We start from the raw sequence: 24,136 nt of genomic DNA on the forward strand, positions 1-24,136 counted from the left end.
GCAACAGTGCACAAACCGGGGCACGAGGGAACGACAATTATAATAGGAGACTACTGCCTTTATACTGATGTATTTTGTAGTGAAGCTTTCTCACATCTGACGAAACTAGATATTTTCTCCAAATATTTTGATCTTAGTTTTATAAGTTTTACTAAAAAGGAAGCAAAGCTACCTCACTGGATGGTCTTCGCTGTGCCACTACGTTGGATGCAACTAATAGATCAAGATGAGTTTTGCATGGCCAACTATCTCAGTCACTTTTTAAATAGGTTAAATGAGTCTCCAAAACTCCCGACACCATATTGTTTCGACACCTTCGGCACCGTTTTTCCTTACGACATTTCTAAAACGTCAGTATTTTACCTATCCAAGACTATCTTGAACATGTTCTCCCTCCCTTCCCGACCATCCCCTCCCTCCCCGCTTTACGCACAATGAATTCTGAGAGCCCACTTGGCTGGTGGTGAAAAAGCAGCAGGCAATAGGTAGCCAAATTGAGTGCGTGACCATGATGATAGTTTGCTTTTAATCGCGTTCTGGGATTGGAAACGGGGTTGCCGGATCAGACTTTGTTGTTTTACCAAAAACCACAGTGATTTTTTTGGTTTTCATGCTGCCTACAGAGATTTCGGGGGGAGTGTGTTTCACCTCAAGGTATGTGCCCACCGCAAAGCACCGACAGGTTGCCGGAACCGTGCAAGTCTGACATTTTTCACTAAAGAAAATGTGTTCATGCTTGTCACTTGTCACACAGATATTTTTTATTCTTCGTGTGCCTATAGAATGCTTCAGGTACTGTTCTTCATCATGCTTATTTATCAGTTTTTTATATTTAAAGTGAGGCTGATCTTAATTCCTTTAGTTTATAGCCGACGTGTTATTGTTAGACATCATTTTCATAACGATGTGGGTTCTCATCAGTATAGGGTAATGTGGCTTTATTGCTGAACATTTAAAATCAACCCCTAATATAGTGAGCTTGAGAGTTGTATTAGTCTCGTCTTTTTCTACGTTTGCCCAAAAGTATAAGTTGTGATATGAATTGTAATTTCAGAAGAGAGGAAATCTCGATATCCTCGGCTTCACTAGTCTTTTACGGCAATTCTGACTATATATATGCCAACCCACTCATACCTCCCTCAAATATTCACTTTTTAATGATAATAAGCATTATGACGGAGGCGCGTAAACAAGATCTCTGACTCATTCAGGTGGACATGGGCTATGTTTTTTTTTTTTTTTTTACTAAAATACCCGACACATGGCCCTTTAATTTCTGATTCTGTTTAGCAGATTATGTGAATTAATTTTAAATGTACTTGTAAATGTCGGATTTTCGATAGCCTTTTAACTTAATAATGATCTTAGACGTACGACTTGCCTATATTGACTATCTTATAGTTAAAAATCATATCACAGTTGTCTTATTCCACTCTGAATAAAATACATGGTTTCTTTAAGGCTTCTTTATTGTAGGCATGCATTGATTTCAAGGATAAACAATTAACACTCTTTTGGATGTGGAATAATAACTTTAAAGTGTACAATATTTGCAGTCGTCTTTCCAACAATTGCACTTTTTTATATGCTGATTTACTTTTCGATTTCGATTTTTACTCTGATGGAGAGCAATTATGGAAAGAATTATATTAAAAGTAGCTTATTATTGAAAATATTACATGAGTCGGTGTGTTTGAAAAAGAATGGGCCTCGGATGGAAAAGAGTAGCCTACATACTTAAGCTACTATTAGGCTACATACTTTTTTTTATCAACATGATGATTTTGAATGCAGAATAAAATGTGTTTATATAAAACTTGTGTATATAATTATACAATTATACAATATAATTATAGTTGAAATTAACTAATAGGACTCACACATCAAACCATGAATCTCGAGCAAAACGGATCGTTATCAAAATGAACGCGGTTATTATAATTAATGTTGTCATAGTTGTATTATTACAATTATGCCTGTTATCATTTTGTTCTATTATTATTTATTATATTATAATTAATAATAATAATATTATTATCACACACATTTTGCTATACTGTTGATTGGCCTATAGAATCATAATTTAACGCCATTTAACACCGAATTGTTTATTGAATACCACAATACCCTATTGTATTGACGACACTGGACATATATTTTGCATTGTGCATTAAACATTGGATGAAGTTCTACAGAATATTTTGTTGGTTGAATTCACACTAAAAGTTTGCGCGCTTGTGTGCCAGCGGGTTATCATGGACTTAATCCCAACACTTAGTTCTTGGTCACGATCAAGAAGATCTGCAGTTGTGGCCTCACTGACTTCGCCGGGTATAATGTGGTGCAAGTAAATAAACTACAGAGGGCCACTAGATTACTTTCCGATAATTAACTGCTTTCAACTTGCGTTAAATTTCGATTGGGTACTGCGCCAAGTCAACCTTTGTGGGTCTGTTTGCTGGGAATCCTGACAGGGGTCTTGATATTTGGCTAATTTGATGTTATACATTTAGAAGGGTAGTATGACCTTTGACTTTAACCCTTGTTTTTTTTTCAGCGATCACACCGAAGGAAGTACAGACGGGATGAAAACTGAAGAGACCAAATCTTGTCTTCAGCAGCCTCTGTCCTCGACGCCGTTCGGTGATGCTGGATACATTGAGTTTACAATTGCATTTAAAGGCTTAACGACTTGCTAACCTTTTGTGTTGTAATTTATAACATCATATATCTCCATCAACATCATATAGACTTTCATGTGTATATGTAGGCTATAGCGTTACTCATATTAAATCACATTACGCACTGAATGAGTTAACCGATAACCCCAAAAAATGATCATGGTCACATGAAGCATTGCTATTTATTTACTGTTCCGACTCACTTATACTCCGTTCTTGTCATGCACTTATTTTTTGTCTTATCATCCTATGTGTCTGTCAACATACAGGTTCTGAACTTAGAGGAGGAGAGGTGTGTGCCGGTTGCGAGTCGCCAATCGCTGACCGTTTTTTGTTACGCGTGAATGAACGCTCCTGGCACGAGACCTGCGTCAAGTGTGCCGTTTGTCTCAGCGCGCTTAGTGGGACCTGTTACAGCAGAGACCGCCTGCTTTACTGCAAGCACGACTATGAAAAGTAAGGAGAACCTATCTGAAAAAAATTATAAAATTCAACAAAAGCATTTCAATTGCCAGAAAGGTAACATTTCAAGTCTGAATAACAGAATGTTTGGACGCTGTGTGTTTGTGGGTGTGCCAAGCATGCAGGTGTGTCTGTGTCTGTGTGTGTGTGTGTGTGTGTGTGTCTGTGTGTGCGTGTGTGTGCACGTGTGTGTGTGTGTGTGTGTGTGTGCACCATGGACATAACAGTGTATTCAAGTGTTTGTGTATGCGTGTGTGTAAGTGTATTGGTCATACTGTGGGCCAGTGTGGCGCAATCTCCAGGGGTGGACGGCTGAAGGACAATCCTGTAGCTCGTTATCATTGTTGTGAAATGTGTCAGACGGAATCCAGCAGCCCAGACTCTCCCACTGTACCCGACATCTGGAGGAGAGAAGGAGAGACAGGCAGGCAGGAGTGAAAAGGGACTGGTAGAGGGAGAGAGAGCAAAGGCTAGACGAGAGCCAAGTGATACGAGTAAACGGTGAACGACGGGGAAAATAATCTCGTCGTTTGTGTCCGAGCTATGTGTTTTTTAACGCCCCGTGAAATTCTTAGATACAGAATATACAAGGAACTGGTATTCTTAATGTACCAATTTCCCCCTTCAAAGAGCACAATGGATGTTTGGAGGTTTTTTTTTTTAACCTCATTTTGTGCAATACTAATTTGTACTGAAGACCTCCATAGTGCTGAACCATTTTAAGGGTGGACATAATCTATCGGATACATAACATATATGTAGTTTATAGTTTGTGATCCTGTCCTTCTTAGTGGATGGCTGTGGGTTGTGTGTTGTGTGCAGCAGTGCTGCGGCCCCTATATGTTAATTACTAAGTGAGTGGCCATATTGCGTCTGTGCAAGACTTGGCACACGCCAACGCTTCTGACCTTCAGGAGATCAGCAACAATGTCTCCCTGTGTTCCCTGCAGTCTGTCCATCAGCATCTTGCGCCGCACACACACCCTGCCCCTTAGCCTACAGCAGGTGTGTGTACAGTACCAGGTACGGGAAGCATGCACAATAATTTGAAATGTTAGTGTCATTCTTGAAATTTGAGGGGGATGTATTTTTTGTTGTTGCCCTTTACGATATACTACCATGTGAAATAATGAATCTGATATTGAAATTGTCCGACCAGTCTGAAACAGTAATGCAACACTGTCTCAACACAGATTCATCTGTTATCACGTTCCTTTTAAGACAAAACCTTGATACCTTCTAACATAAGAATCAGTTTGAAATACAGTCTGTTAGAAGTGTGGTTTGTGCTCCCCTGTGTAGCTGTCACTTACAGCATGACTTATGCGGTTCCTGCTACGACCGCACTTTAAAATTCATGGAATGACTTGATATGAGCCGTACTTTCTGTATAACATCTCATTGCCGCTCGCAAATAGTATCTCGGTCTTAAACTTGTTTTTAAATATTTCCACATTGACTGTGCTGGAAGGCAGACAGACAGACACACAGACAGACAGACAGACAGACCACCTCCCATGGGCACACACCTCTCTAATGCACACACACATAGACAAGCTTCATGTCCACCTCACCTTAAAGAGGAGCCTAATATACGCTTCAGAGCAGAGAGGCCCCCGTGCCCCAGGCTGGAGGTCTGGAGCCCAGGCAGGATCAGTGTGGACTGTTAGCTGGGAGGCCCCCGGCAGACTCCTCTCCAGATCCCCCTACCGTCTGGATCTCCTGCCCTGGGAGAGCTGGGCATCTGGGGGGTGTATAGTTACTAAACCCTGAGTAGAATACATCACTCTGTGGGGGAGGGGGGGGGGGCTAGATCCACCAACCCACTGTGTTAGACATGGGAGACAGCTCCACCGAGGAAGCTGCCGTCTCTCACACAGGCACACCGGTGTCATTCTCCCGGCTTACACGTGTTTATAAGTGTTCCGGGTCCCGTTTTTTCTCTCTCCTGCATGGTGGAACTGAGGACGAGGATCCTATCTTCACACCCCTCCCCCCCCCCCTCCTTTATTTTGCTCCTTTTCTCTCGTTTGTTCCTTCTTTCGCCCTCTCTCCAGTACCTCGTTTGTCACTGTCTGGTTTGTAATAATATTTCTCTATTCCAAACCTCATTTCCTTCTTGTTGAGATTGATAGCAGTGATGACACCAATCAGTTTATCTCCCCGTTTATCCCTCGTTTTCTCTTAATCGTCTCCCTGCTCAGAGCCTCTTTGTGTCTCGGTATGGGAGGAGAGGGAGGAAGGGAGGGGGGTTGATTGTATGCTGTGCTAATTACCCAGCATTCTCAGCCCCTCAAGTGGAGAAAGGGCTAGCACAGGCTAGAGAACTGTTACTTGTGCCTCGTTTCTTGTTTTGAAGTGACACGTGATGGGTTCAACCATAGACACGATTTAAACCATGACTTTAAGTCACAACATTAATAATGAATGTGTGCTGTATAGATTGCACCCCCTTTAGTACTTTATTTGAAGCGTATAACCGACGTTAACCTTTCAATTCTATTTCTACATTCATCTACATCAAGTAGATCTGTGTGAGTTCCCCTTATGTGAATATTTTTACTCTAACACTGCAGCAGATATTAGTTGCATTTTATGATAACTAATCTTTGAAATGCATACATACTGTATTGACTGAATGTCATTCCAGTAGATGTGTTGGAAGGAGTTTAAGTTAAAACCCTTCTTCAGAAACTTTTAATGTAGATAGAGGCACTACACAAGGCCCTTTTGTAGCCTTTCTTATTATGTTTTTTAGCAAGAGGAACAAGTAAAGGAATGCCAAAGACCATTCATTTATCAGGAAATTGTTTATTTTTAGTGGGAGACCTGCTAAGGGAGGAGAGCAGTAGATCTTGACATGTAAAACATCCAAGATGGCAACACTTTAATTTAAACTAAATTCACTCCTCACATTTTCCAGAGGCATGCCACACACACAAATCTCTACCTAGTTCATCCTTTACTGTGAAGGGCTTTGCATTTACTGTAAACGTGTCCTAATGCTAACTTTTACGAGCTAAGCTCCGCCCCTAATTAACTTTAGAAGCACCTGTGGACACACAACTGATTACTGAGATACACACCAGGTCACTGACAGTTCAGCAGGAACACTACTTAACACTGAGGGCAGTACTTGCCTTAAGTGAGTTGTTGACTAACCTTTTTGAACAACCCTGAAGTCAAATTCAGATGATGTAGTCACTGCAGGGGAGGCTGAGGGAGTGCTGAGGTCTATTTTGGATCTGCTGGTCTTGACAGCTCAGATATAAACGTTGCTGCCCAAGGTCCATGGGGACTCTTCTTAGGCGGTCACTGCCTAGGCTACGGTCCAGGCTACACTCAAGACTGCATGCCCATGCTGAGAAGCAAGAAATACTTGAATTTAAACTTTTTCACAAGGTCTATTCTTGCTTTGTAGTCAGTCTGTTCTCACCACAGTAGGGCATTCCCCTCATGAACGAGGTCAACAGGTGAGGGAGGGAGTTGTGGGAGAAAAGGGGAGACTAGAAGTGGATCGAGATGGTTATACATCTCTTCTCTTCTAATACTATATTGTGTGGTGAATCAAGCATACTTGCTCTCATCTGTACCAGCTCACTGGTTAATTATTTGTTCATGTATACTTCTTGCGTACCTCGTGAATAGTGACCTGTGTATAGCTTGCTTCAAACACACCGCTGTGTGAAATTTGCGTATAACTCTTTTGATTCACTGCTCTAATTCCACATATCTATCTACTGTATCTATGTATCAAGTAAAATGGAGAAAAACTCCAATAAAACCTTCACGAACTGGGAAAAAAGGAAAGAGTCCACCGTAACGAGGGGACGCGGAGAGAACGTATGCAGAGGGGAGAATGGAGAATGGGGCAAAAAATGTGAAGTTACGAGGGAGGTGGAATCAGGGAGAAGTAGGTAGAGTGAGGTGTCACCCCCTGTAATATTGCCACTGTTTTTGCATAATGTGCGATGAGGCCCCGTCATCTTACCTCCCCCACAACAATTTCATTACAGACAGCTAATAAATGTTTCATGGCAGAACAAGCTGCTCGCCTTGGCTTTATTAAATCTGAGATAATAAAAGAAGAGCGACAAAAAAGAGAAAGGGGGGAGGACCAGAGAGAGAGAGAGAGAGATAGAGATGGAGAGAACGCCATAGACATTCTCAAATGGGGCGGCTGTATCTCCTGTTTCTGGGGCAACGGGTCCCCCCATCCCCCGCCTCCCCCTCCCCACTGCTTCCCGCTCCGCCAGAGAGAGACAGGAAATGAGAAACGGGCAGACAGGATATTGCGTTCTGGTGGCCTGGGGATTAACTGTTTTATCTAAACTAACACACACACACACACACATACGCTCATCAATATCTTCACACACACACATCGGCACATTCCTTTCACACTCTTGCAGGCATAAGGCATAGACACACACATACACATATGATATATATATATATGCCTATTCTCATGCTCTCATGCAGGTATATTACATTGATTATGTAACGTCATATCTCACTGTCAATGAAGAGTCTTGAGTCTCTTTCTCTGTCATGCTTCTACAGAGAGCATCAACACATTTTATGACAATGCTCAGTATTAACACTTTTCCAGTATGTTACCAGTGTGTAACAAAATAACTGTGAGAACAGTCAAGGGTCCATGGGGACTAGCTTGTTACACTGTTATATCAGCTACTATTGTACTATTGTATATGTAATAGGCCCAAACTGTGTATATTAAGACAAGCTAAGAATACTTATTACTTCACTACTTATAGTAAAACCAACAAAAGTGATCCTCTCATTTACATTGATTTATTTAGGGAAAACAGCAGGACTTATAGCAGGATCATATTTGTTGTTAAACGTATACTGTATGTATATGTGCGTGTTATTCTTTTTCTGATCTGTACAATATCAGTTATCTATATGTTTGTGTTTAGGTTTAGGTGTGTGCACCGTTGTGTGTAAGTGTGTGTGTTGGGGGGGCGGGTGGGCGGGTGGGCGGGTGGGCGGGCGGGGGTGCGTGCATACGTGTATTCGGTGGTGGCAGGGGTAGTGGGTATCGTGGGGAATGCTGGGAGATTTTAATAACACAGAAGCAGTGCAGGGAGATTTAATAAAAGGAGATGATGTGATTACTGAACCCTGGCTCTGAGCCATTTTGCTTCACAGAGCAATATCCGCTCACACACACACACACACGCACACACATACACTCACATGCACGCACACACATGCACACCCCCGAATGATACTAAAACGAACACGACTTTAAAGTATGATTTGTTGCCTATCGTTTGTTTGACAATATCGATTTGATTCGATTTGACACAATTTACTGATAGATCAGATACTGTATATTGTATACCCAAAGACATAGCCATTGAGTCATTTTCCCCCCTATTTTCCCCTCAGACCAAACCTTTAATTGTGGCTTACTATGTTGTATAGGCATGCAAACATGTCATCAGTCTCAGGTGTCTGATCAGAGGACAATAATATACAAGCTATTGTATCTCAGTCCTTGGTGTGTTTGCTAAAAGAAGGCTTGGACAGAGCAAGCCACGGGATTGAATGCCACGTGCAGACAATACAGGCTCTGTTATCCTCTCAGTATGCCTAGGCTCTGAATAGAAACATCAAGAAGCCTTGTCTCACCTTTACTCTCTCAATACTTCTCACTCTTCAATCGCATGATCCATGTTTGTGGCTTTACCCATACCCCCCATTCGCCCTTCCTAAAAAACTATAGGATGTGTTCCAACAAAGTTATGTCAATTTAAGTTTTTCCAAACCTCCATGGTCTGTGAAAGATATTTGGAAAGTGGTTTACGGCAGATACAAGAATATCCCGACAAATTTAGCTTGAATCATATATTTTTAGGCAGCTTTAAAGCTTTCATACCCCAAAAACCAATCCACTTTGTTTATTGTGAATGGTGTTAATATGAGCCATGTACCCCAGAGAAAGGCCAGTGTGACTTACACTATTTGAAGGATTAGTATGATCTACTTAGTGACCCCCTGGGTCTGTTGCTCAAAGTTGCTTTCAATTTCCATGTTGAGTAGATTCTTACTGTACTGTACTGAGTAGTGCATGGATACAACAACAATCCAGAACCAGAATTTACAGAGTACATTAAATTCTGTTCCTCACTTATCGTGTTTCACTTTCATTTGGAGCATTGTAGTTTGTGGATGTTGTGTGTATTGGGAGAACTGAGTGATTCTGGCTGTGGGCTGGATTAGCATTGAAAAAGTTGTGTGTGTTGACACTTGTTTCTGTGATCAAATGTATTGTGTGAATGAAAACATAATTGTGGGCTGCCTACATACACGTTTGTATGACTCAATGGTAGCCTCGTTTGTAAAACTCGGATCTGTGGTGATTTTATTTTGTCTTCCAAAGTGTTTGTGTGCGTGGCCGTGATCTGGGGAGTTTGGGGAGCGTTTGGCAGATGGATTGAGGTAGATTAGCCATGGCAGCTGTGTTTGGGACAAGATCACAGATTAGGGCCTCTAATGTGTGGACCTGGCTCCCTCTCTGGCCTCCAGATTTGGGTAGCAACACCTTCCTCTCACCCAGTCAGGGAGCCACGACACTTTGAACCCTCCCTCCTTCCCTCTGGTGCCATCTTTTCTTTCTCTGTCCCTCTGATTTGCTTTTCAAAATTCTGTCTTCACGAAAACCGTTCCTTCATCTGCATAGTTCTGTGATCTGTTGTCTCACTGGTGTACTGGCTGGCGTCTCCCTAATGTCAATATTTCCTGCAGGTATACACATTACATAGCAAGGGTACCTGGTTTACCTGTCAATACATGTATTGGTACATGGATCAGGGAATGTTTGTGTGTGTGTGTCTGTGAGTGTGTGTGTGTGTGTGTTTGTGTTTTAATGTGCAAAAGAGCGAGGAAAGAGATTAACCCCATGCTATCCCCAATCCCTGGTTATGAGTTTACAGCGTCTGTCTGGGCATCGCACTGTTTAAACAACAATCTAATTAATCCTGTCTTTATTAGTTTCGGTGAACTGGGAGGGAGGGTGGGAGGGTGTAAAAGAGAACTGGGAATGCTGGCAAGAAAAAAATGAAAGGTGGGGGTGGAGATGGAGATGGGGGGGGGGGAGAAAACAAGGATTTGAGAGAAATCTCAAAGCCAGTGTTTTCAACCTTCGCACTGAATGGAAATGTCGGTGAGAAGAAATTAGATGCGTAATTTAGGGGCCTCATCACACACACTGAAGGTAGAGGACAATAGAGAAAGTGCCCAGAGAGGAAACCCATAGACGGAAAGAAAGACCTTACAAACTGTCTACAATTTGTACACAAATTTAACAAAACCCCTGACTGGACTGTACATGAATTGGGCCTCAAATGATTAAACACATATGAGGATTTGGTGAAAGTCAATTGAAATCCATCACTGCAACGCCAGCTTCTTTATCATTAGTTGACTACTGCCACCCAGTGTCAATGATGAGGAATTTCATTCAGGCATTGAACGCTACTGTAATGTAAATGTAAAAAAAATTAATTTAAAATTTAAAATGTACTGTAATGTCAATGTAATGCCAATAGATGTCAAACTTGTTTGATGATGTGATCGTTAATGACGGAAAATCCCAGAAGCAGAATAAAACGGAGGCGCTAAAAAGCTGACAAATGAATTTAAAGGTTATTCACCCCTCTTCTTGGCGTCAAGCACTCCTTCAATGTATTCATCCACACTTTGATCCTTCAGGTTGCTCATCCTACAATCGTATGCATTGTCCGTGTGTTCTGGGCTCTCATATTCATGGGCCTGTCTTCCTGTGTGTCTCCAGGCTGTTTGTGAGGAAGTGCAGCGCCTGCCTGCAGGTGATTGGTCGCTCGGAGCTGATCATGCGTGTGCTGGGCCAGGTGTACCACCTGGGCTGCTTCAGCTGCTGTGAGTGCGAGCGCAGGCTCCAGCGCGGGGACGAGTTTGTGCTGAAAGAGGGCCAGCTGCTCTGTCGAGGGGACTACGAGAAGGAGCGCGAGATGCTGGCGGCCATCAGTCCCACCCCCACTGAGTCAGGTAAAGGACAGGTCACTACGAGGAAGCTTTTAAAACGCAATGGTGTTGTGGTCACTATTGAGCCCACTGTGAATGGAGTATGTTTGGTTTCCTTGCCTCTCAGTGAAGAGTGAGGATGAGGACGGTGGAGGTGGTTCTGCTGGAGGAAAGGGGGGAGATGACGGGAAGGAACACAAACGCTCCAAACGGCCGCGTACAATCCTCACCACACAGCAGCGAAGGGCCTTCAAGGCCTCCTTTGAGGTGTCCTCCAAACCTTGCCGAAAGGTCAGTATACAATATTTCTTGCTCTCTCTCTCTCTCTCTCTCTCTCTCTCTCTCTCTCTCTCTCTCTCTCTCTCTCTCTCTCTCTCTCTCTCTCTCTCTCTCTCTCACTCTCACTCTCTCTCTCCTCCATACATCCAGTAAATGCTGTGTTTCTCCACATCGTAGGTTAGAGAGACTCTGGCAGCAGAGACTGGGTTGACAGTGCGGGTCGTTCAAGTGTGGTTCCAAAACCAGAGAGCAAAGGTGAGGCCCATTCATCTACCTTTAGGACAGGCACATACACACACGCACCTACGCATTATGAGCCTGACGGAGTGAGCTTGTGTTTCAGATGAAGAAGATAGCTCGCAGGCAGCAGCAACAGCAGCAGCAGCAGGAGCAGGAGCAGCTGGGCGGGACCAGGCGAGGGCCGAGCAGAGGAGGCCGGCAGAGCAATGATGACAGTGAGGGTAAGAAACAGAGAGAGAGAGAGAGAGAGAGAGAGAGAGAGAGAGAGAGAGAGAGAGAGAGAAAGAGAGAGAGAGAGAGAGAGAGAGAGAGAGAGAGCGAGAGAGAGAGAGAGAGAGAGAGAGAGAGAGAGAGAGAGAGAGAGAGAAAGAGTTGGGGGCAGAGAAAGAGGGAGGGAGGGAGGGAGGGAGGGAGGGAGGGAGGGAGGGAGGGAGGGAGGGAGGGACACGCAAAAATGGTGAAGGAGAGCATGAGAGTGACTGATAAGGGTGGAAGGATAAAAGAACGCTTTTCCCCGTCCAGATGGATCTAGTAGTCACGGATTGGACGGCCTGCTGGGGTACCCCTCTCTGCCACGTCAGCAGCTGCTCGCTCTGGATCCCAACATCTATGGAGGAGAGCCGTTCCGTCACGGCCTCACTCCGCCTCAAATGCCCAACGAGCAGCTGCACTCCTACGGTAAGCAGACCGGGCGTCGAGGACATGGCCTTGAAGGAAGGATATGAGATTTAGAGGCTTTTCGAGTCACATCCTACTGTTATTGTGTTCTTTATTTGGTCATTTCCCCCTTTCACATGCTCAGACTCTCTTTCCCCTCTAGACTCAGAGACAGTGTTCCACGACCTGGACAGTGACGGAAGCCTTAGTCATCTTGGTGACTGTCTCATGGCAACTGCCGACGGCGGGCTTCTGACGGCGCGGGTGGGAAACCCCATCGACCGCCTCTACTCCATGCAGAACTCCTACTTCACCTCCTGACCCAGCTGAACTCTGACCCCAGCTCCACTCCAGCGACACCTCATCTCAGAGAAACAGCAAAAGGGACCCCACATGGAAGACCCCCCACAGTTCCACAGAGTGCAGTGGCTGCTAAATAAACCCTCATTGTGACGTTGTTATTTGACATCCCTCATGCAGGAAAAAGATTAAACCCTGCCTTATGGCCTACTCTCCCATTTTTCCATAGGAATCAATGCACATTTTGGAATCACATGCTGGGTGTGTACTGACTGAACATTCACAGAGAGTATAGTCCGTCCAGTCATTCATTTGTATTTATGATGCACCAGACATGCTATTCTAAAGCTACTCATAAGCTACTCATTAATTATTGTATGGTATCATGGTATAGGGTGTCCTGTAGGCAAAGGTTGCTTAAGGTCCTTTTTTGAGATTGTCAGCCAAGGGATGTGAGAATATAAAAACCAGAGAGGTTACAACAGGTTTGAGAGTGAGAGACCCCCCCCCCATGCCCCTCACCCCCCCCCCCCACCCCCCCATCGCTGAGCTTGAGTCCTGGGATGGAGATGGATCTGGGAGGTTGTGTTACAGGGTGAACCTGGAACAGTGTAACAGAGAGCCATCTGTATAGCTGGATAATAGGGACTTAGTTATTGTACTGTATTTGAAGGACAGAAGGGTTGTTGTATAATTTTCTCTCAGGTTAGAGTGTATGTTTATGTTGCCTGAGCTCTGACTCAGGGGTAGTGAGTGAAATAGGAACACAACGCATAATGTTTCGACCAATGTTCCTCAAGAAAATGTGTTATGATCATAATTTTTGATTTGTTCGAATTTCTCTGCTAATCATGAACTGATCATTTAGAATATATGAATCAAGTTCATATGTGCTATGTAACAGGGTCCTTTTGAGAGCTGTATGGAAACAGGGTTGTGTAAAAGAAAGTATCAATTGCTTTTCTGTTCTTTTTTTATACTGTGAAGTATTCATTAAGTTTGCTGTTCAATACTAATAGGGTCCTACAAAATATACCAATATGATGTTATACTGTAAAAACTGTGTTAAAAAAAATTAATACTGCATTAGCCTATTATAGTCACTGTAATAATTATTTCTCTCTTAACACTTAAAATGTAATTGTTAACATGTTGTTAGACATTTTGTACCTGCTCCTTTGATGTTAAATTATTTTAGTTGTTGCATGACCTATTCTACAGTGTGTATGTGTCTAATTCTAAAGTACAATGTTTAGACTCACCTTAGACATAAAGCACTGATGACTTTTTCTTAATCCAGTCGTCTGGGACATAACAGGCCATGGACAAGGACAGCAACTGAGGTCCACTCCATTGTACTTTATTGGATTATGAACTACTAGAAGTATAATTTACAGACTAGAATTTCTGTGGATGTAAGTTTTTGTGTTGTATTTTCAGGTCTGCCTTTGAATAATGACTGAAAGTCTATGATCTGTAAAACTTTGGTTCGGTTACTCTTAGTGTAAACAGTGATTGAATGTGTTATCCTTATTCCTTTAATATAACCTGTATATTCACCTGGGAAACCACCCTTTCACAACATTATTCACCCTGACCTGAGCCTAGATGTGTGGCGATGCACGGCCTCCCTTCCCACAAGGTATGAACAGGAAAGAACGCTTATGTTTTTAAGAATCCTTGTGCTTGATTACCCTCGCAGCCTTTAATAACTGAACCATAGAGGACCGTTCTGCTTGGTAGTCAAAGGGCTCATAACTCAACGTCCTCCCTCTGCCTCTCTCTCCATAATCAAACTGGTTCTAACGAATCAGACTAGGCAGCCCCCCCCCCCTCCTTTGCCTGCATTCTTCCCAGGCTCATTTTCCCCCTCAGTCGGTGGATCGCCAAGAAAGATGTGTGGGAGAGATATGACACATTCCAGGGTTTAATTTTATACTAAGACTCAAAACTGAGGAGAGGGGAGTGTGTAGCTGTGTGTGTGTGTGTGTGTGTGTGTGTGAGGGGGGGGTGTCGACAGGTCTAGCATTCAACAGATGGATGAGTAATAAGACTAGTGTCAGTATAATATGATATCATATTCTTCTCAATATTATTATTCAGAGTATTCAAATCAGCTGCACAGTCAACTCAAAGAACAGGTCTATTTCACCCTTTGAGGTGATGAGGATCTCGAGAAGCTTTTTGTGTTCCACAGAAAGGAGTCCAATCGATCCAAACGTCAAACAGTGAATGAGTTCCCTTTTCAAATCAGCAGACAAATACAACAGGTCCCCTTCGACACTAGTTCATCCCCAGAGTATCTGTTGGTCATGGTCATGGTAGGGCAGCACAGAGACGTCAGCTCTGGAGTGAGGGTTTCCTTCAGAATCCTACGACGTCTGAGGGACTGGATCCACTGCTGAGAGAGGGACCACAAAAAACAATGTATCAAAACTCGACGGCATAGTCCAAACACTGTGTTGGAAAGCTCTAGATCTCTATGAGAGGATGATATTGGGTCCACTCCCGACTGATCTGTGGATCCGGACGACTCACCAACCCCAGCCAGGTCAACTGTCTCGGCACAGCCAAGGAAGCGTGCTACGTGAGGCGAGCAGGAGGTCGGTGTGGTCTGGTTGTCTCTGAGGCAGCGCTCAAAGTCTGTAAACTCACTGGCACAATCGGACCTGATCTTCTGGATCACTGGGCTACATGAACATGCGAGAGAGAGAGAGAGAGAGAGAGAGAGAGAGAGAGAGAGAGAGAGAGAGAGAGAGAGAGAGAACATGTGAAGAGGTTACTGACTAATCATGTGAAGTTAAATCAACATACATGTAAAGCCCTTTTAACAAGCAATGTCACAGAAGGCTTCACAACTGCCCCGAAGCCAACCTAAAGGCCTTGAAAACAGAGATGGTCTTACTGAGAGGATGTGCACTGTGCAACCTTCATTTTAAGGTCTTCACACTGATTCTGCCATGATGATGGGTTGGAGGCCACACATGCCCCATATTCTTCCATCTCTTTATGGCAGAACCGACTCGTGATATCCATTGCAGCCTGCCTGATGAAAGTCATAAGCAGATTCAGACACTCGTAACTACTTACCAGCCATGTAAAATCTTGATGAAATCGCCACCCGTTCAACCCCCTCCAATGTCTTTGAAGGCTTTGTAAAGACAATGCAGTCATTGAAACAGAACAAGAACATGCATGCATTACATCGTGAATTAAGTTACAAAAAATAATCTTACATGTTTACCACACAGATGATAGGAAATATTTTACGACATCAAGGTTACAGCAAAACATGTGTAAGTCACTACCGTACACACCTACCTTTTGTGTGATAGGACAGTAAATTGTGAGTTCTGCCATGTTTTGCTATTTCATTGGTTCAAATAGACTTTCAATCTCATGTGTGGGAGCGCATGGACTTCTTAAAGGGGACATTCTCCGTAAAAACGGGCACATTCTCAATAAAAATGTGAAATCACAATTTCCTTATTTTGCTCAATAACGAAACTATTTCTAATACTAAATGTTGTATTTCGTTTATTTTAATAGATTTTGATGTTCGAAATGCTATCGTAGAAATTATCGGCAGGAAGTAATCTGCCATTGCGTTGTCGTACGTGGTTGCGTACACGGAAGCAGCTGAATGTGAACGAAAAAGCGATTCAGAAAACTGGATCTGAACACCGGACTAGTAAAGGGACAGAAGGATCTATCTCATCATCACCAATAGCAATAGCAAGGGGGTGGTGGTGGATAGAGGGGGGGTGAAGAAAGAGGAACGAACAATGAATGAGGCTACGAAACAAGGGAATGTGGCTTCAGATGGGATTCGGGGACCGGGGGGGTTGCAAATGGCCCCCTCTATTAACCATAGCCAGCATGACAACGGAGCTAGCGACGAGCTAGTAAGCTCAGTGACGCTTTACCGGCGCAGGCCCCGGGTATTACATGGGACGGTTCTCCCCTTTATGGGGTTGTTGTACCCGGGCTGGCTGTATGTCTGGCTCGGAGTGTATGGCGCCTCAGAGTATCCAGAGGCAGGCCTTCTGGCTCTCGCCGCCATCGGGATCGCGCACGTTCTGACAGCACTGTCCGGTTATTGGTCTGTGCACGCACACTGTTTGCTCACCTGCTCTAAGGTAAAGTGATGTATGTTGGCTTTGGATTTGACCAAAGGACACAAGTGTTTCATTGATATGTTAATGGATAGCATTTGGTTACTAATATTTTTATTGAATAATAATTTATGCTATGGAAGCGCCAGCTTGGTGGTTTAGTTCTAGATTTGGGTCACTGTGGGCATTTGTAAACTTGAGGTCTTTATCTACCAGATTGTAGTGTAGGAATTGCTCACCTGTGAATTATTGCACACAGGAGCCAAATCCACACAAGGCTACTCTGGCAAAAGTGATTCCCACACCCAACAACGGTTCAGCAGAGCTAGTGGCACTACAGTGGGACAAGGTGTGTAAATTACTCCATTACTGTCGGTGCTGGAAGAATGTCTGAGAATGATCTGACCATCACCTGCAGTTTGTCTTCATCTGAATGCTGATCCTACTGTTTACCATTTGTGTAACATGATGGGTGTGAGTCTCTCCATTGTTATACTGTGTTTGCAGAATTTGTGGTGATTCTAAACACATTCTGGCCTTATTTCTTTCCCCTTGTTCCAGGATGATAATGGCGAGGAAATCCTGTCCTTTGAGTTCCAGAAGATACGGTATACCTATGACAGGAAGGAAAAGAAATGCTTCCTGCCTGTGACGTTTCCCGTCAGTCAGCCAATGGGCTTTTTCCAGTCCTGGCGTGGCTACCAGGAGGAGACGGACCTGCGGGCTGCAGAAAAACGCTACGGCACCAACCGTGCTGAGATGGTGGTGCCAGACTTCCTGGAGCTCTTCAAGGAGAGGGCTACTGCTCCCTTCTTTGTATTCCAGGTGTGTTAGTGTGTGTGTGTGTGTGTGTGTGTGTGTGCACTTTGTAATGTGTGTGCTTTGTAGTGTGTGTGTGCGCTTTGTCATGTTACTGAGGAAAAGATCGTTGACTGAGATTTTTCAATCGTAAATCACAGCTCAAATTTCTGTATTAGCTTGTGAAACCAATGGCGATGGTTAAACTGCAGCATGTATGCTGGCCCAATACTCGTAGGAACATTTGAACTTATTCTGTCCTCATCCCAGGTGTTCTGTGTGGGACTGTGGTGTCTGGATGAGTACTGGTACTATAGTGTCTTTACACTCTTCATGCTGGTAGCGTTCGAAGCTTCTCTAGTCCAGCAGCAAATGAGGAACATGTCTGAGATCCGCCGCATGGGAAACAAACCCTACATGATCCAGGTAACCACAAAGCTTCTTATTCTGTTTCCACCCCACAAACCACATTTAAACTGGATTTCAGTCTCCGAAGCCATTGCTAAGAAACAATGCGAATGTTCTCTCTCAGGTTTACCGAAACAGGAAGTGGAGGCCTGTGTCCAGTGATGAACTTGTCCCTGGGGACATTGTCTCAATAGGTAAGGTTCCCGTCTGTCACCTCACAAATAGCCAAAGTTCTGTGCTTGAGCATCCGTTTGACAGGTTGAGCCTTTGCTTCTGGTCCTCCCTAGGACGCTCCCCACAGGATAACTTGGTACCATGTGACGTGCTGTTACTGAGGGGCCGCTGCATTGTGGATGAGGCCATGCTGACCGGAGAGTCTGTTCCCCAAATGAAGGTCAGGCTGAATCTAGAATGAGAATCAGAACACAGAACCGCCCGAGCGTATCCACAACTCATTGAATGTACTGATTGCGTTCGTAGGAGCCCGTGGAGGACTTGGATCCAGAGAGGATCCTGGATCTGCAGGGAGATTCCCGTCTTCACATCATCTCCGGTGGGACCAAGGTTGTCCAACACAGCCCCCCTCTCAAAGCCAGTGCTGGATTGAAACGTAAGTGCATTCGGTGGATCAAATTGAAGGAACGTGGGGAAACAAATACAATACGTTTAGTGTCTTCCACCAAGATAATGCTATGAATCGTCATGTCCTTACTCTGCAGCTGTGGACAATGGCTGTGTAGCTTACGTGTTGAGAACTGGGTTCTACACCTCTCAGGTAGGGAGATGCCGTTCTCACCTCGTCCCTGCCGTTCGTTCACTTTTGCCAATCAAACGGAAGAAAGCAAGGTTTTCTTCTCTTTTTTTTGTTGACAGTTGGATATTTTGAGTAAGCCCTGTCTGTCTACAGGGTAAACTGCTGAGGACCATCCTCTTTGGAGTGAAGAGAGTGACGGCCAATAATCTGGAGACCTTCATCTTCATTCTCTTCCTCCTGGTGTTTGCGATTGCTGCTGCTGGTTATGTCTGGGTAGAAGGTGAGACGCTCATAAAATATATAGAATGAGGTTCAACCGCCGGGATAAAGGTCATGTTGAATAGCCTGAGGTCTGGACAGGGCACACCCGAATCATGACATGTCCGCATTTCTGTCTCTCTCCCTCAGGGACCAAGGACCCAAGCAGGAACAGATACAAGCTGTTCCTGGAGTGCACGCTCATCCTCACCTCCGTGGTCCCCCCTGAGCTCCCCATTGAACTCTCCCTCGCAGTCAACACCTCCCTCATCGCCCTGGCCAAGCTCTGTGAGTCATTATGTGTGCGTGCGCGCCGCACGTTGGGTGTTGTGCTTCGGTAAAAACGTTTGACTCACCGACTCTGCTCCCTTCCGTAGATGTGTTTTGCACAGAGCCCTTCCGGATACCGTTTGCAGGGAAGGTGGAGGTGTGCTGCTTCGACAAGACAGGAACTCTGACCAGTGACAGTCTTGTGGTCCGCGGAGTTGCAGGGCTAAAGTACGACCTCCTCCACACAGCGAAACATCTCACGGTTATGGTTCTGTGCGGCCAATGAGTTTGACAGCACTGCCGTGGCATCTGTGGCTCTGTCTTCCCTCAGCATTCTCTCTGTTCGCAAACAGGGAGGGGCGAGAGGTGATGCCGGTATCTGAGATCCCTGTGGACACCCATCGAGTGGTGGCCACGTGTCACTCCCTGGTTACCCTAGATGATGGACAGCTGGTAGGTGACCCGCTGGAGAAAGCCATGCTAACGGCTGCGGACTGGACCCTCACCAAAGGTAACACGCTCACCCTTGACTTGCAATTGCCTCTGCTCGGTCTCTCTGTCATCCTGTGACGTGGTGCCTGTGCGCGTGGGCATGTTTATGTCTCGGGGGGGGGGGGGGTTTCAAACCTCTAACTGTGGCATTCTCTGTGGGCAGATGAGAAGGTGTTTCCTCGAGGTATCAAGACTCCGGGGCTGAAGATCCACCAGCGCTTCCACTTTGCCAGCGCTCTGAAGAGGATGTCCGTGCTGGCCTCGTTTGAGAAACTGGGCTCCACAGAGCTCAGCTACATCTCCACTGTGAAGGGGGCGCCCGAGACACTGAAGGGAATGGTGCGTTCACTCGCGCAACATCCGACGCAACGTTTTCTCAACCCGACCAAACTGGGCGAATACACGTTCGTGCCATTACCGCTGTAATAACCCGGGTATTTTTTCTAGTTCTCAAAGTGTCCGGCCAGCTATGACGAGGTGCACAGAGAGATGTCTCGGGAAGGGGCCAGAGTCCTGGCTCTGGGCTACAAAGAGCTGGGACACCTCAGCCACCAGCAGGTACCTGGCTCTTGTGTTTCACTGTGCAGCTCAGTGTGTCAATACCTCAGACTAGGGAGGGCTCTAAATAGGCCCGGCTTGCTCAGAACCGAGGTGGCTCAACGTTGACGGGAACCCCTTTTTTTTGGCGGGTGTCCAGGTGCGTGAGATGAGCCGCGACGCGCTGGAATGTGACCTGCAGTTTGCCGGCTTCATGGTGGTCTCCTGTCCCCTGAAGACCGACAGCAAGGCAGTCATCAAAGAAATCCAGGAGGCGTCCCATCACGTGAGTAAACCGCCTAAAAACACGGAAACGCTCCCACGACATGGACACACACACAGGGTCGGATCAAAGATGCACCACGTACTATTTGTACGTCACTTTGGATTGAAGCATCCGCCCAACGAATGAAATGGAAACGGTCTCTCTGTCAGGTGGTAATGATTACAGGGGACAACCCCCTGACTGCGTGCCACGTAGCCAAAGAGCTTCACTTCATCCAGAAGGAACACACTCTGATACTGCAGACTGGACCCAACCAGGGTACGTCTTCCTCACCCCCCACCGTATGTAGAATTGCAGTCTTGTGTATAGTAATGCGGTGTCAGACTTGAGTGTTTCCGTTTTTCCAGGAGAGTGGCAGTGGGAGTCTATAGATGGGAGCGTGTGCGTACCACTGCCCCCTCCCTCTGTGCCCTCGTTCACCAATCAGTATGACCTCTGTGTGACCGGGGAGGGCCTGGCCAGATTGTCCAGTGACTCGCAGCTGCTCCACGCACTCTTGCCTCATGTGCAGGTGTTTGCACGGGTCAGCCCCAAACAGAAGGTCTGGTTTGGTTTTCTTCCGTTGACCTTACATCCTGAAGAAACGGGAGTCGTTCTGTACTCGTTGTGTTTTGTTGGCTGTTCGTACTCATTCATATTTCATTTGGATGTTTCAGGAGTTTGTGATCACTAGCCTGAAGGGTTTGGGCTACATTACATTGATGTGTGGGGACGGGACCAATGATGTTGGAGCGCTCAAACACGCCCATATTGGTAAGACCAATGAGCATTTCGACTGTCTTACCTACCTCACCGTATCTGGGCCGGATTCCTCTGTTTTATCAAGCAAGGTGGCAAATGGGTATCGAGGACAAATGGGCCGTTATGGTTTTCAAATACTCTGCTTTTAACTGTTCGCAAATCCTGTTTGAAAGGTGATCGTGCCTTCCCAGCTGTGGCCCCACGCCACTGGAATAGTCTTCAGCTCCACATTAGATCCTCTGCTGCTATTTATGTTTGTAAATCAAATTTTAAGACCCACTTATTCTCCCCAGCCTATAATACAATTGTAATACAGTTCAGTACAGCCTGTACAGCAATATTTTCCCTTGTGTATATGTTGTTGTGAAACACTCTTTGTTTTTAAATATGCTATAGAAATACATTTGACTTGACTAGGTATGGTTTGATGGTCGATGTTTTTCCGCAATTCCTCAGGTGTGGCTCTGTTGGCCAATGCTCCGGAACGCATGCCAGAGAGAAGGAAAAGAGGAAGGGACAAAGAGATAGCTGTTCCTGAGTCCAGACCCCCGGTCCCAAGTTCAGGAATTAAGATGACCTCTCGGGCAGCCAGACAGAGGGTGATGGCCCAGAGAGAAGAGCAGCTAGCTGCACAGAAGGTGTGAAGTCGGATCAGACTTGAGGCTTTACGTGACCGATTATCTGATGCCTATGTCTGTTGTATGGAACAGAGAACCAATAGATGACTCTAAAACCTTTGTGATTGACCTTGTTGCAGGAGAGAATCAGTCAAGTCTTAAGAGAGCTGGAGGAGGACCAGATACAAGTAGTGAAGCTGGGAGATGCCTCCATTGCCGCCCCGTTCACCTCCAAACTGTCTTCTATACAGTGCAGTGAGTAACAACCTCACAAACACACCACAGTAACAAGCGTGCTCTCCCCACTTCCTAATAAATGACCCGTCTCCCATCTCCTCTCCGTCCTCAGTCTGTCATGTGATAAAGCAGGGACGCTGCACACTGGTGACAACCCTGCAGATGTTTAAGATCCTGGCCCTGAATGCCCTCGTCCTGGCCTACAGCCAGTCTGTGCTCTACCTGGAGGGGGTCAAGTTCAGCGACTTCCAGGCCACCTTGCAGGGCCTGCTGCTGGCTGGCTGCTTCCTTTTCATCTCTCGGTCCAAGGTGAGAGGGCCCAATGTCAGGAAGCAGTGTGCTGTTTGTACTGTGACTCATAGGCAGCCGGCCGCATACCTGTCCTAAATGCATCCACTCGGTCTCCGATTTGAAATGCGTGTATTGCATGATCCCGGCGGTGAAAGGACTATGTGTTTGTTGACCATCAAGTTGTGTCTACCCAGCCCCTGAAGACCCTGTCTAAAGAGCGGCCCCTACCCAACATCTTCAATTTCTACACCGTGTTGACAGTGCTGCTACAGTTTGCTGTTCATTTCTGCAGTCTGGTGTATCTGTACAGAGGGGCTCAGAGCCGAAGTCCTCCCAGGTACACACATACACGCACACACACAGTAAGTGGTCTGGTTCCCGTCTGGTCTGTCTGCCCTGATCTCATCTCGTTCTCCTGGGGGGGGTGGGGTTGGCGTTTTTTTGCAGGGAAGAAAGGTTTGCAGACCTGTATAAAGAGTTTGAGCCCAGTCTTATAAACAGCACGGTGTACATCATGTCTATGGCCATGCAGATGGCCACCTTTGCCATCAACTACAAGGTACTCGTCCTTTTTTCTCTCCTAATAGTATCCTAAGTAGAAGGACACCACAGACGCATTCCACTTAATGACGAGCTGTGTTGTCTGATAGGGCCACCCTTTCATGGAGTCTCTGAGTGAGAACCGCCCCCTGCTGTGGAGTATCGCCCTCTCAGGGTTGGCCATTGTGGGGCTACTAATGGGATCGTCACCTGAATTCAACGAGCAGTTTGCACTTGTAGATATTCCGACCGAGGTGAGTGTGCACACTTTACAACAAGGATCACTTTCTTAATGCTATTTATTTAGTCAGCCTTTTTATTTTTCAAATTTGTTTTATTCATGCACCCTGTCTTCCTCCGCCAACTCTGCAGTTCAAGCTGGTAATTGCCCAGGTGCTCGTGGTGGACTTTGTCGCTGCTCTGCTGGTTGATCGCATCCTGCAGTTTCTTCTGGGGAAGGGAACCCTAAGGCTGCCTTCCTGAACTGTGGCCATGCCAACAGCTGCCCCAAGCATCCAATTCCCTTGTCAACCAAACTGTAAAGGGAGAGAAGGAGACTTTTTGGGTGGAGAAAATGGCGGTTGTGATATGCACAACGACGGCTGAGGTGGACAGGCATGGCGCACAGTACTGCACACTCCTGAAAGAATAGCCCATCTCTCTTTCTCCTTTGACCTTCTGTTCCCAATTCATTCAACGTATTTAAATTCTCTATTTCTTTGTGACACACAATGCTCTTTTATTCCCCCTATCTCCCTTTCCGCCTCCTTCTACAGATGGCCAAGAATTGCAGTATTGTGTGGAGTGGGTAACTGTGTGTCAACCAGTGTGAGATGCACAGACAAGAAAAACAGGGGCGTTCTCCAAGAGAAATGCGAAGTGTTCGATTTTTTTTTCCCCTCTTGATTTTGTAAAAAGACAAATCTCTTACAGACTTATAAAATACTTCAAGTTACACGTCTCTCTGTTTTATTTTCCATTCACAACCGTAAACCTCTTAGTAATACCCAACATTGCACATGAGCATGTAGGACTACTTTGGAAAACATGTTTCATTGGTTATTATGTAGCTAGATATATTTGTAAATATGAATACATTGTCCTAGTAGTGCATTGTCCACTTCCCCAGAGAAATCAAT

General features: G+C 45.3%; 3 protein-coding genes across 4 annotated transcripts; 2 read left to right on the forward strand and 1 right to left on the reverse strand.

Annotated features, from left to right (window-relative positions):
- The first annotated feature begins 144 nt into the window (after positions 1-144).
- lmx1al (LIM homeobox transcription factor 1, alpha-like) lies at positions 145-13,133 on the forward strand. Its single transcript, XM_084677750.1, has 9 exons — positions 145-654; positions 2,558-2,643; positions 2,951-3,137; positions 10,969-11,201; positions 11,305-11,468; positions 11,634-11,711; positions 11,800-11,917; positions 12,219-12,374; positions 12,517-13,133. The coding sequence occupies exons 1-9, from the start codon at positions 611-613 to the stop codon at positions 12,672-12,674; spliced, it is 1,224 nt and encodes a 407-aa protein (XP_084533876.1). The 5' UTR covers positions 145-610; the 3' UTR covers positions 12,675-13,133.
- Positions 13,134-14,564: 1,431 nt separating this feature from the next.
- chchd5 (coiled-coil-helix-coiled-coil-helix domain containing 5) lies at positions 14,565-15,970 on the reverse strand. 2 transcript variants are annotated; one of them, XM_084678029.1, is made up of 4 exons: positions 15,890-15,970; positions 15,559-15,699; positions 15,192-15,343; positions 14,565-15,051 (listed from the first exon to the last, which is right to left on the reverse strand). In XM_084678029.1, coding segments are annotated over exons 1-4 (321 nt in total). In that variant the 5' UTR covers positions 15,892-15,970; the 3' UTR covers positions 14,565-15,025. The 2 variants fall into 2 exon arrangements, with proteins under 2 accessions (XP_084534155.1, XP_084534153.1); XM_084678027.1 differs by having other exon boundaries at positions 14,565-15,054.
- A 345-nt stretch (positions 15,971-16,315) lies between these two features.
- Positions 16,316-23,952, forward strand: atp13a1 (ATPase 13A1). Its single transcript, XM_084678764.1, has 25 exons — positions 16,316-16,792; positions 17,028-17,117; positions 17,330-17,593; positions 17,837-17,992; positions 18,099-18,168; positions 18,262-18,368; positions 18,455-18,584; positions 18,694-18,749; positions 18,882-19,008; positions 19,137-19,274; positions 19,364-19,484; positions 19,610-19,767; positions 19,912-20,087; positions 20,196-20,306; positions 20,446-20,571; positions 20,721-20,829; positions 20,919-21,112; positions 21,228-21,324; positions 21,769-21,950; positions 22,070-22,184; positions 22,279-22,475; positions 22,652-22,794; positions 22,905-23,016; positions 23,108-23,251; positions 23,370-23,952. The coding sequence occupies exons 1-25, from the start codon at positions 16,439-16,441 to the stop codon at positions 23,478-23,480; spliced, it is 3,588 nt and encodes a 1,195-aa protein (XP_084534890.1). The 5' UTR covers positions 16,316-16,438; the 3' UTR covers positions 23,481-23,952.
- The last annotated feature ends 184 nt before the right edge of the window (positions 23,953-24,136 follow it).

Source organism: Hypomesus nipponensis, chromosome 17, assembly GCF_054491055.1.
Source record: "Hypomesus nipponensis isolate SF chromosome 17, ASM5449105v1, whole genome shotgun sequence".
In the NCBI taxonomy this organism is placed as follows: domain Eukaryota; kingdom Metazoa; phylum Chordata; class Actinopteri; order Osmeriformes; family Osmeridae; genus Hypomesus; species Hypomesus nipponensis.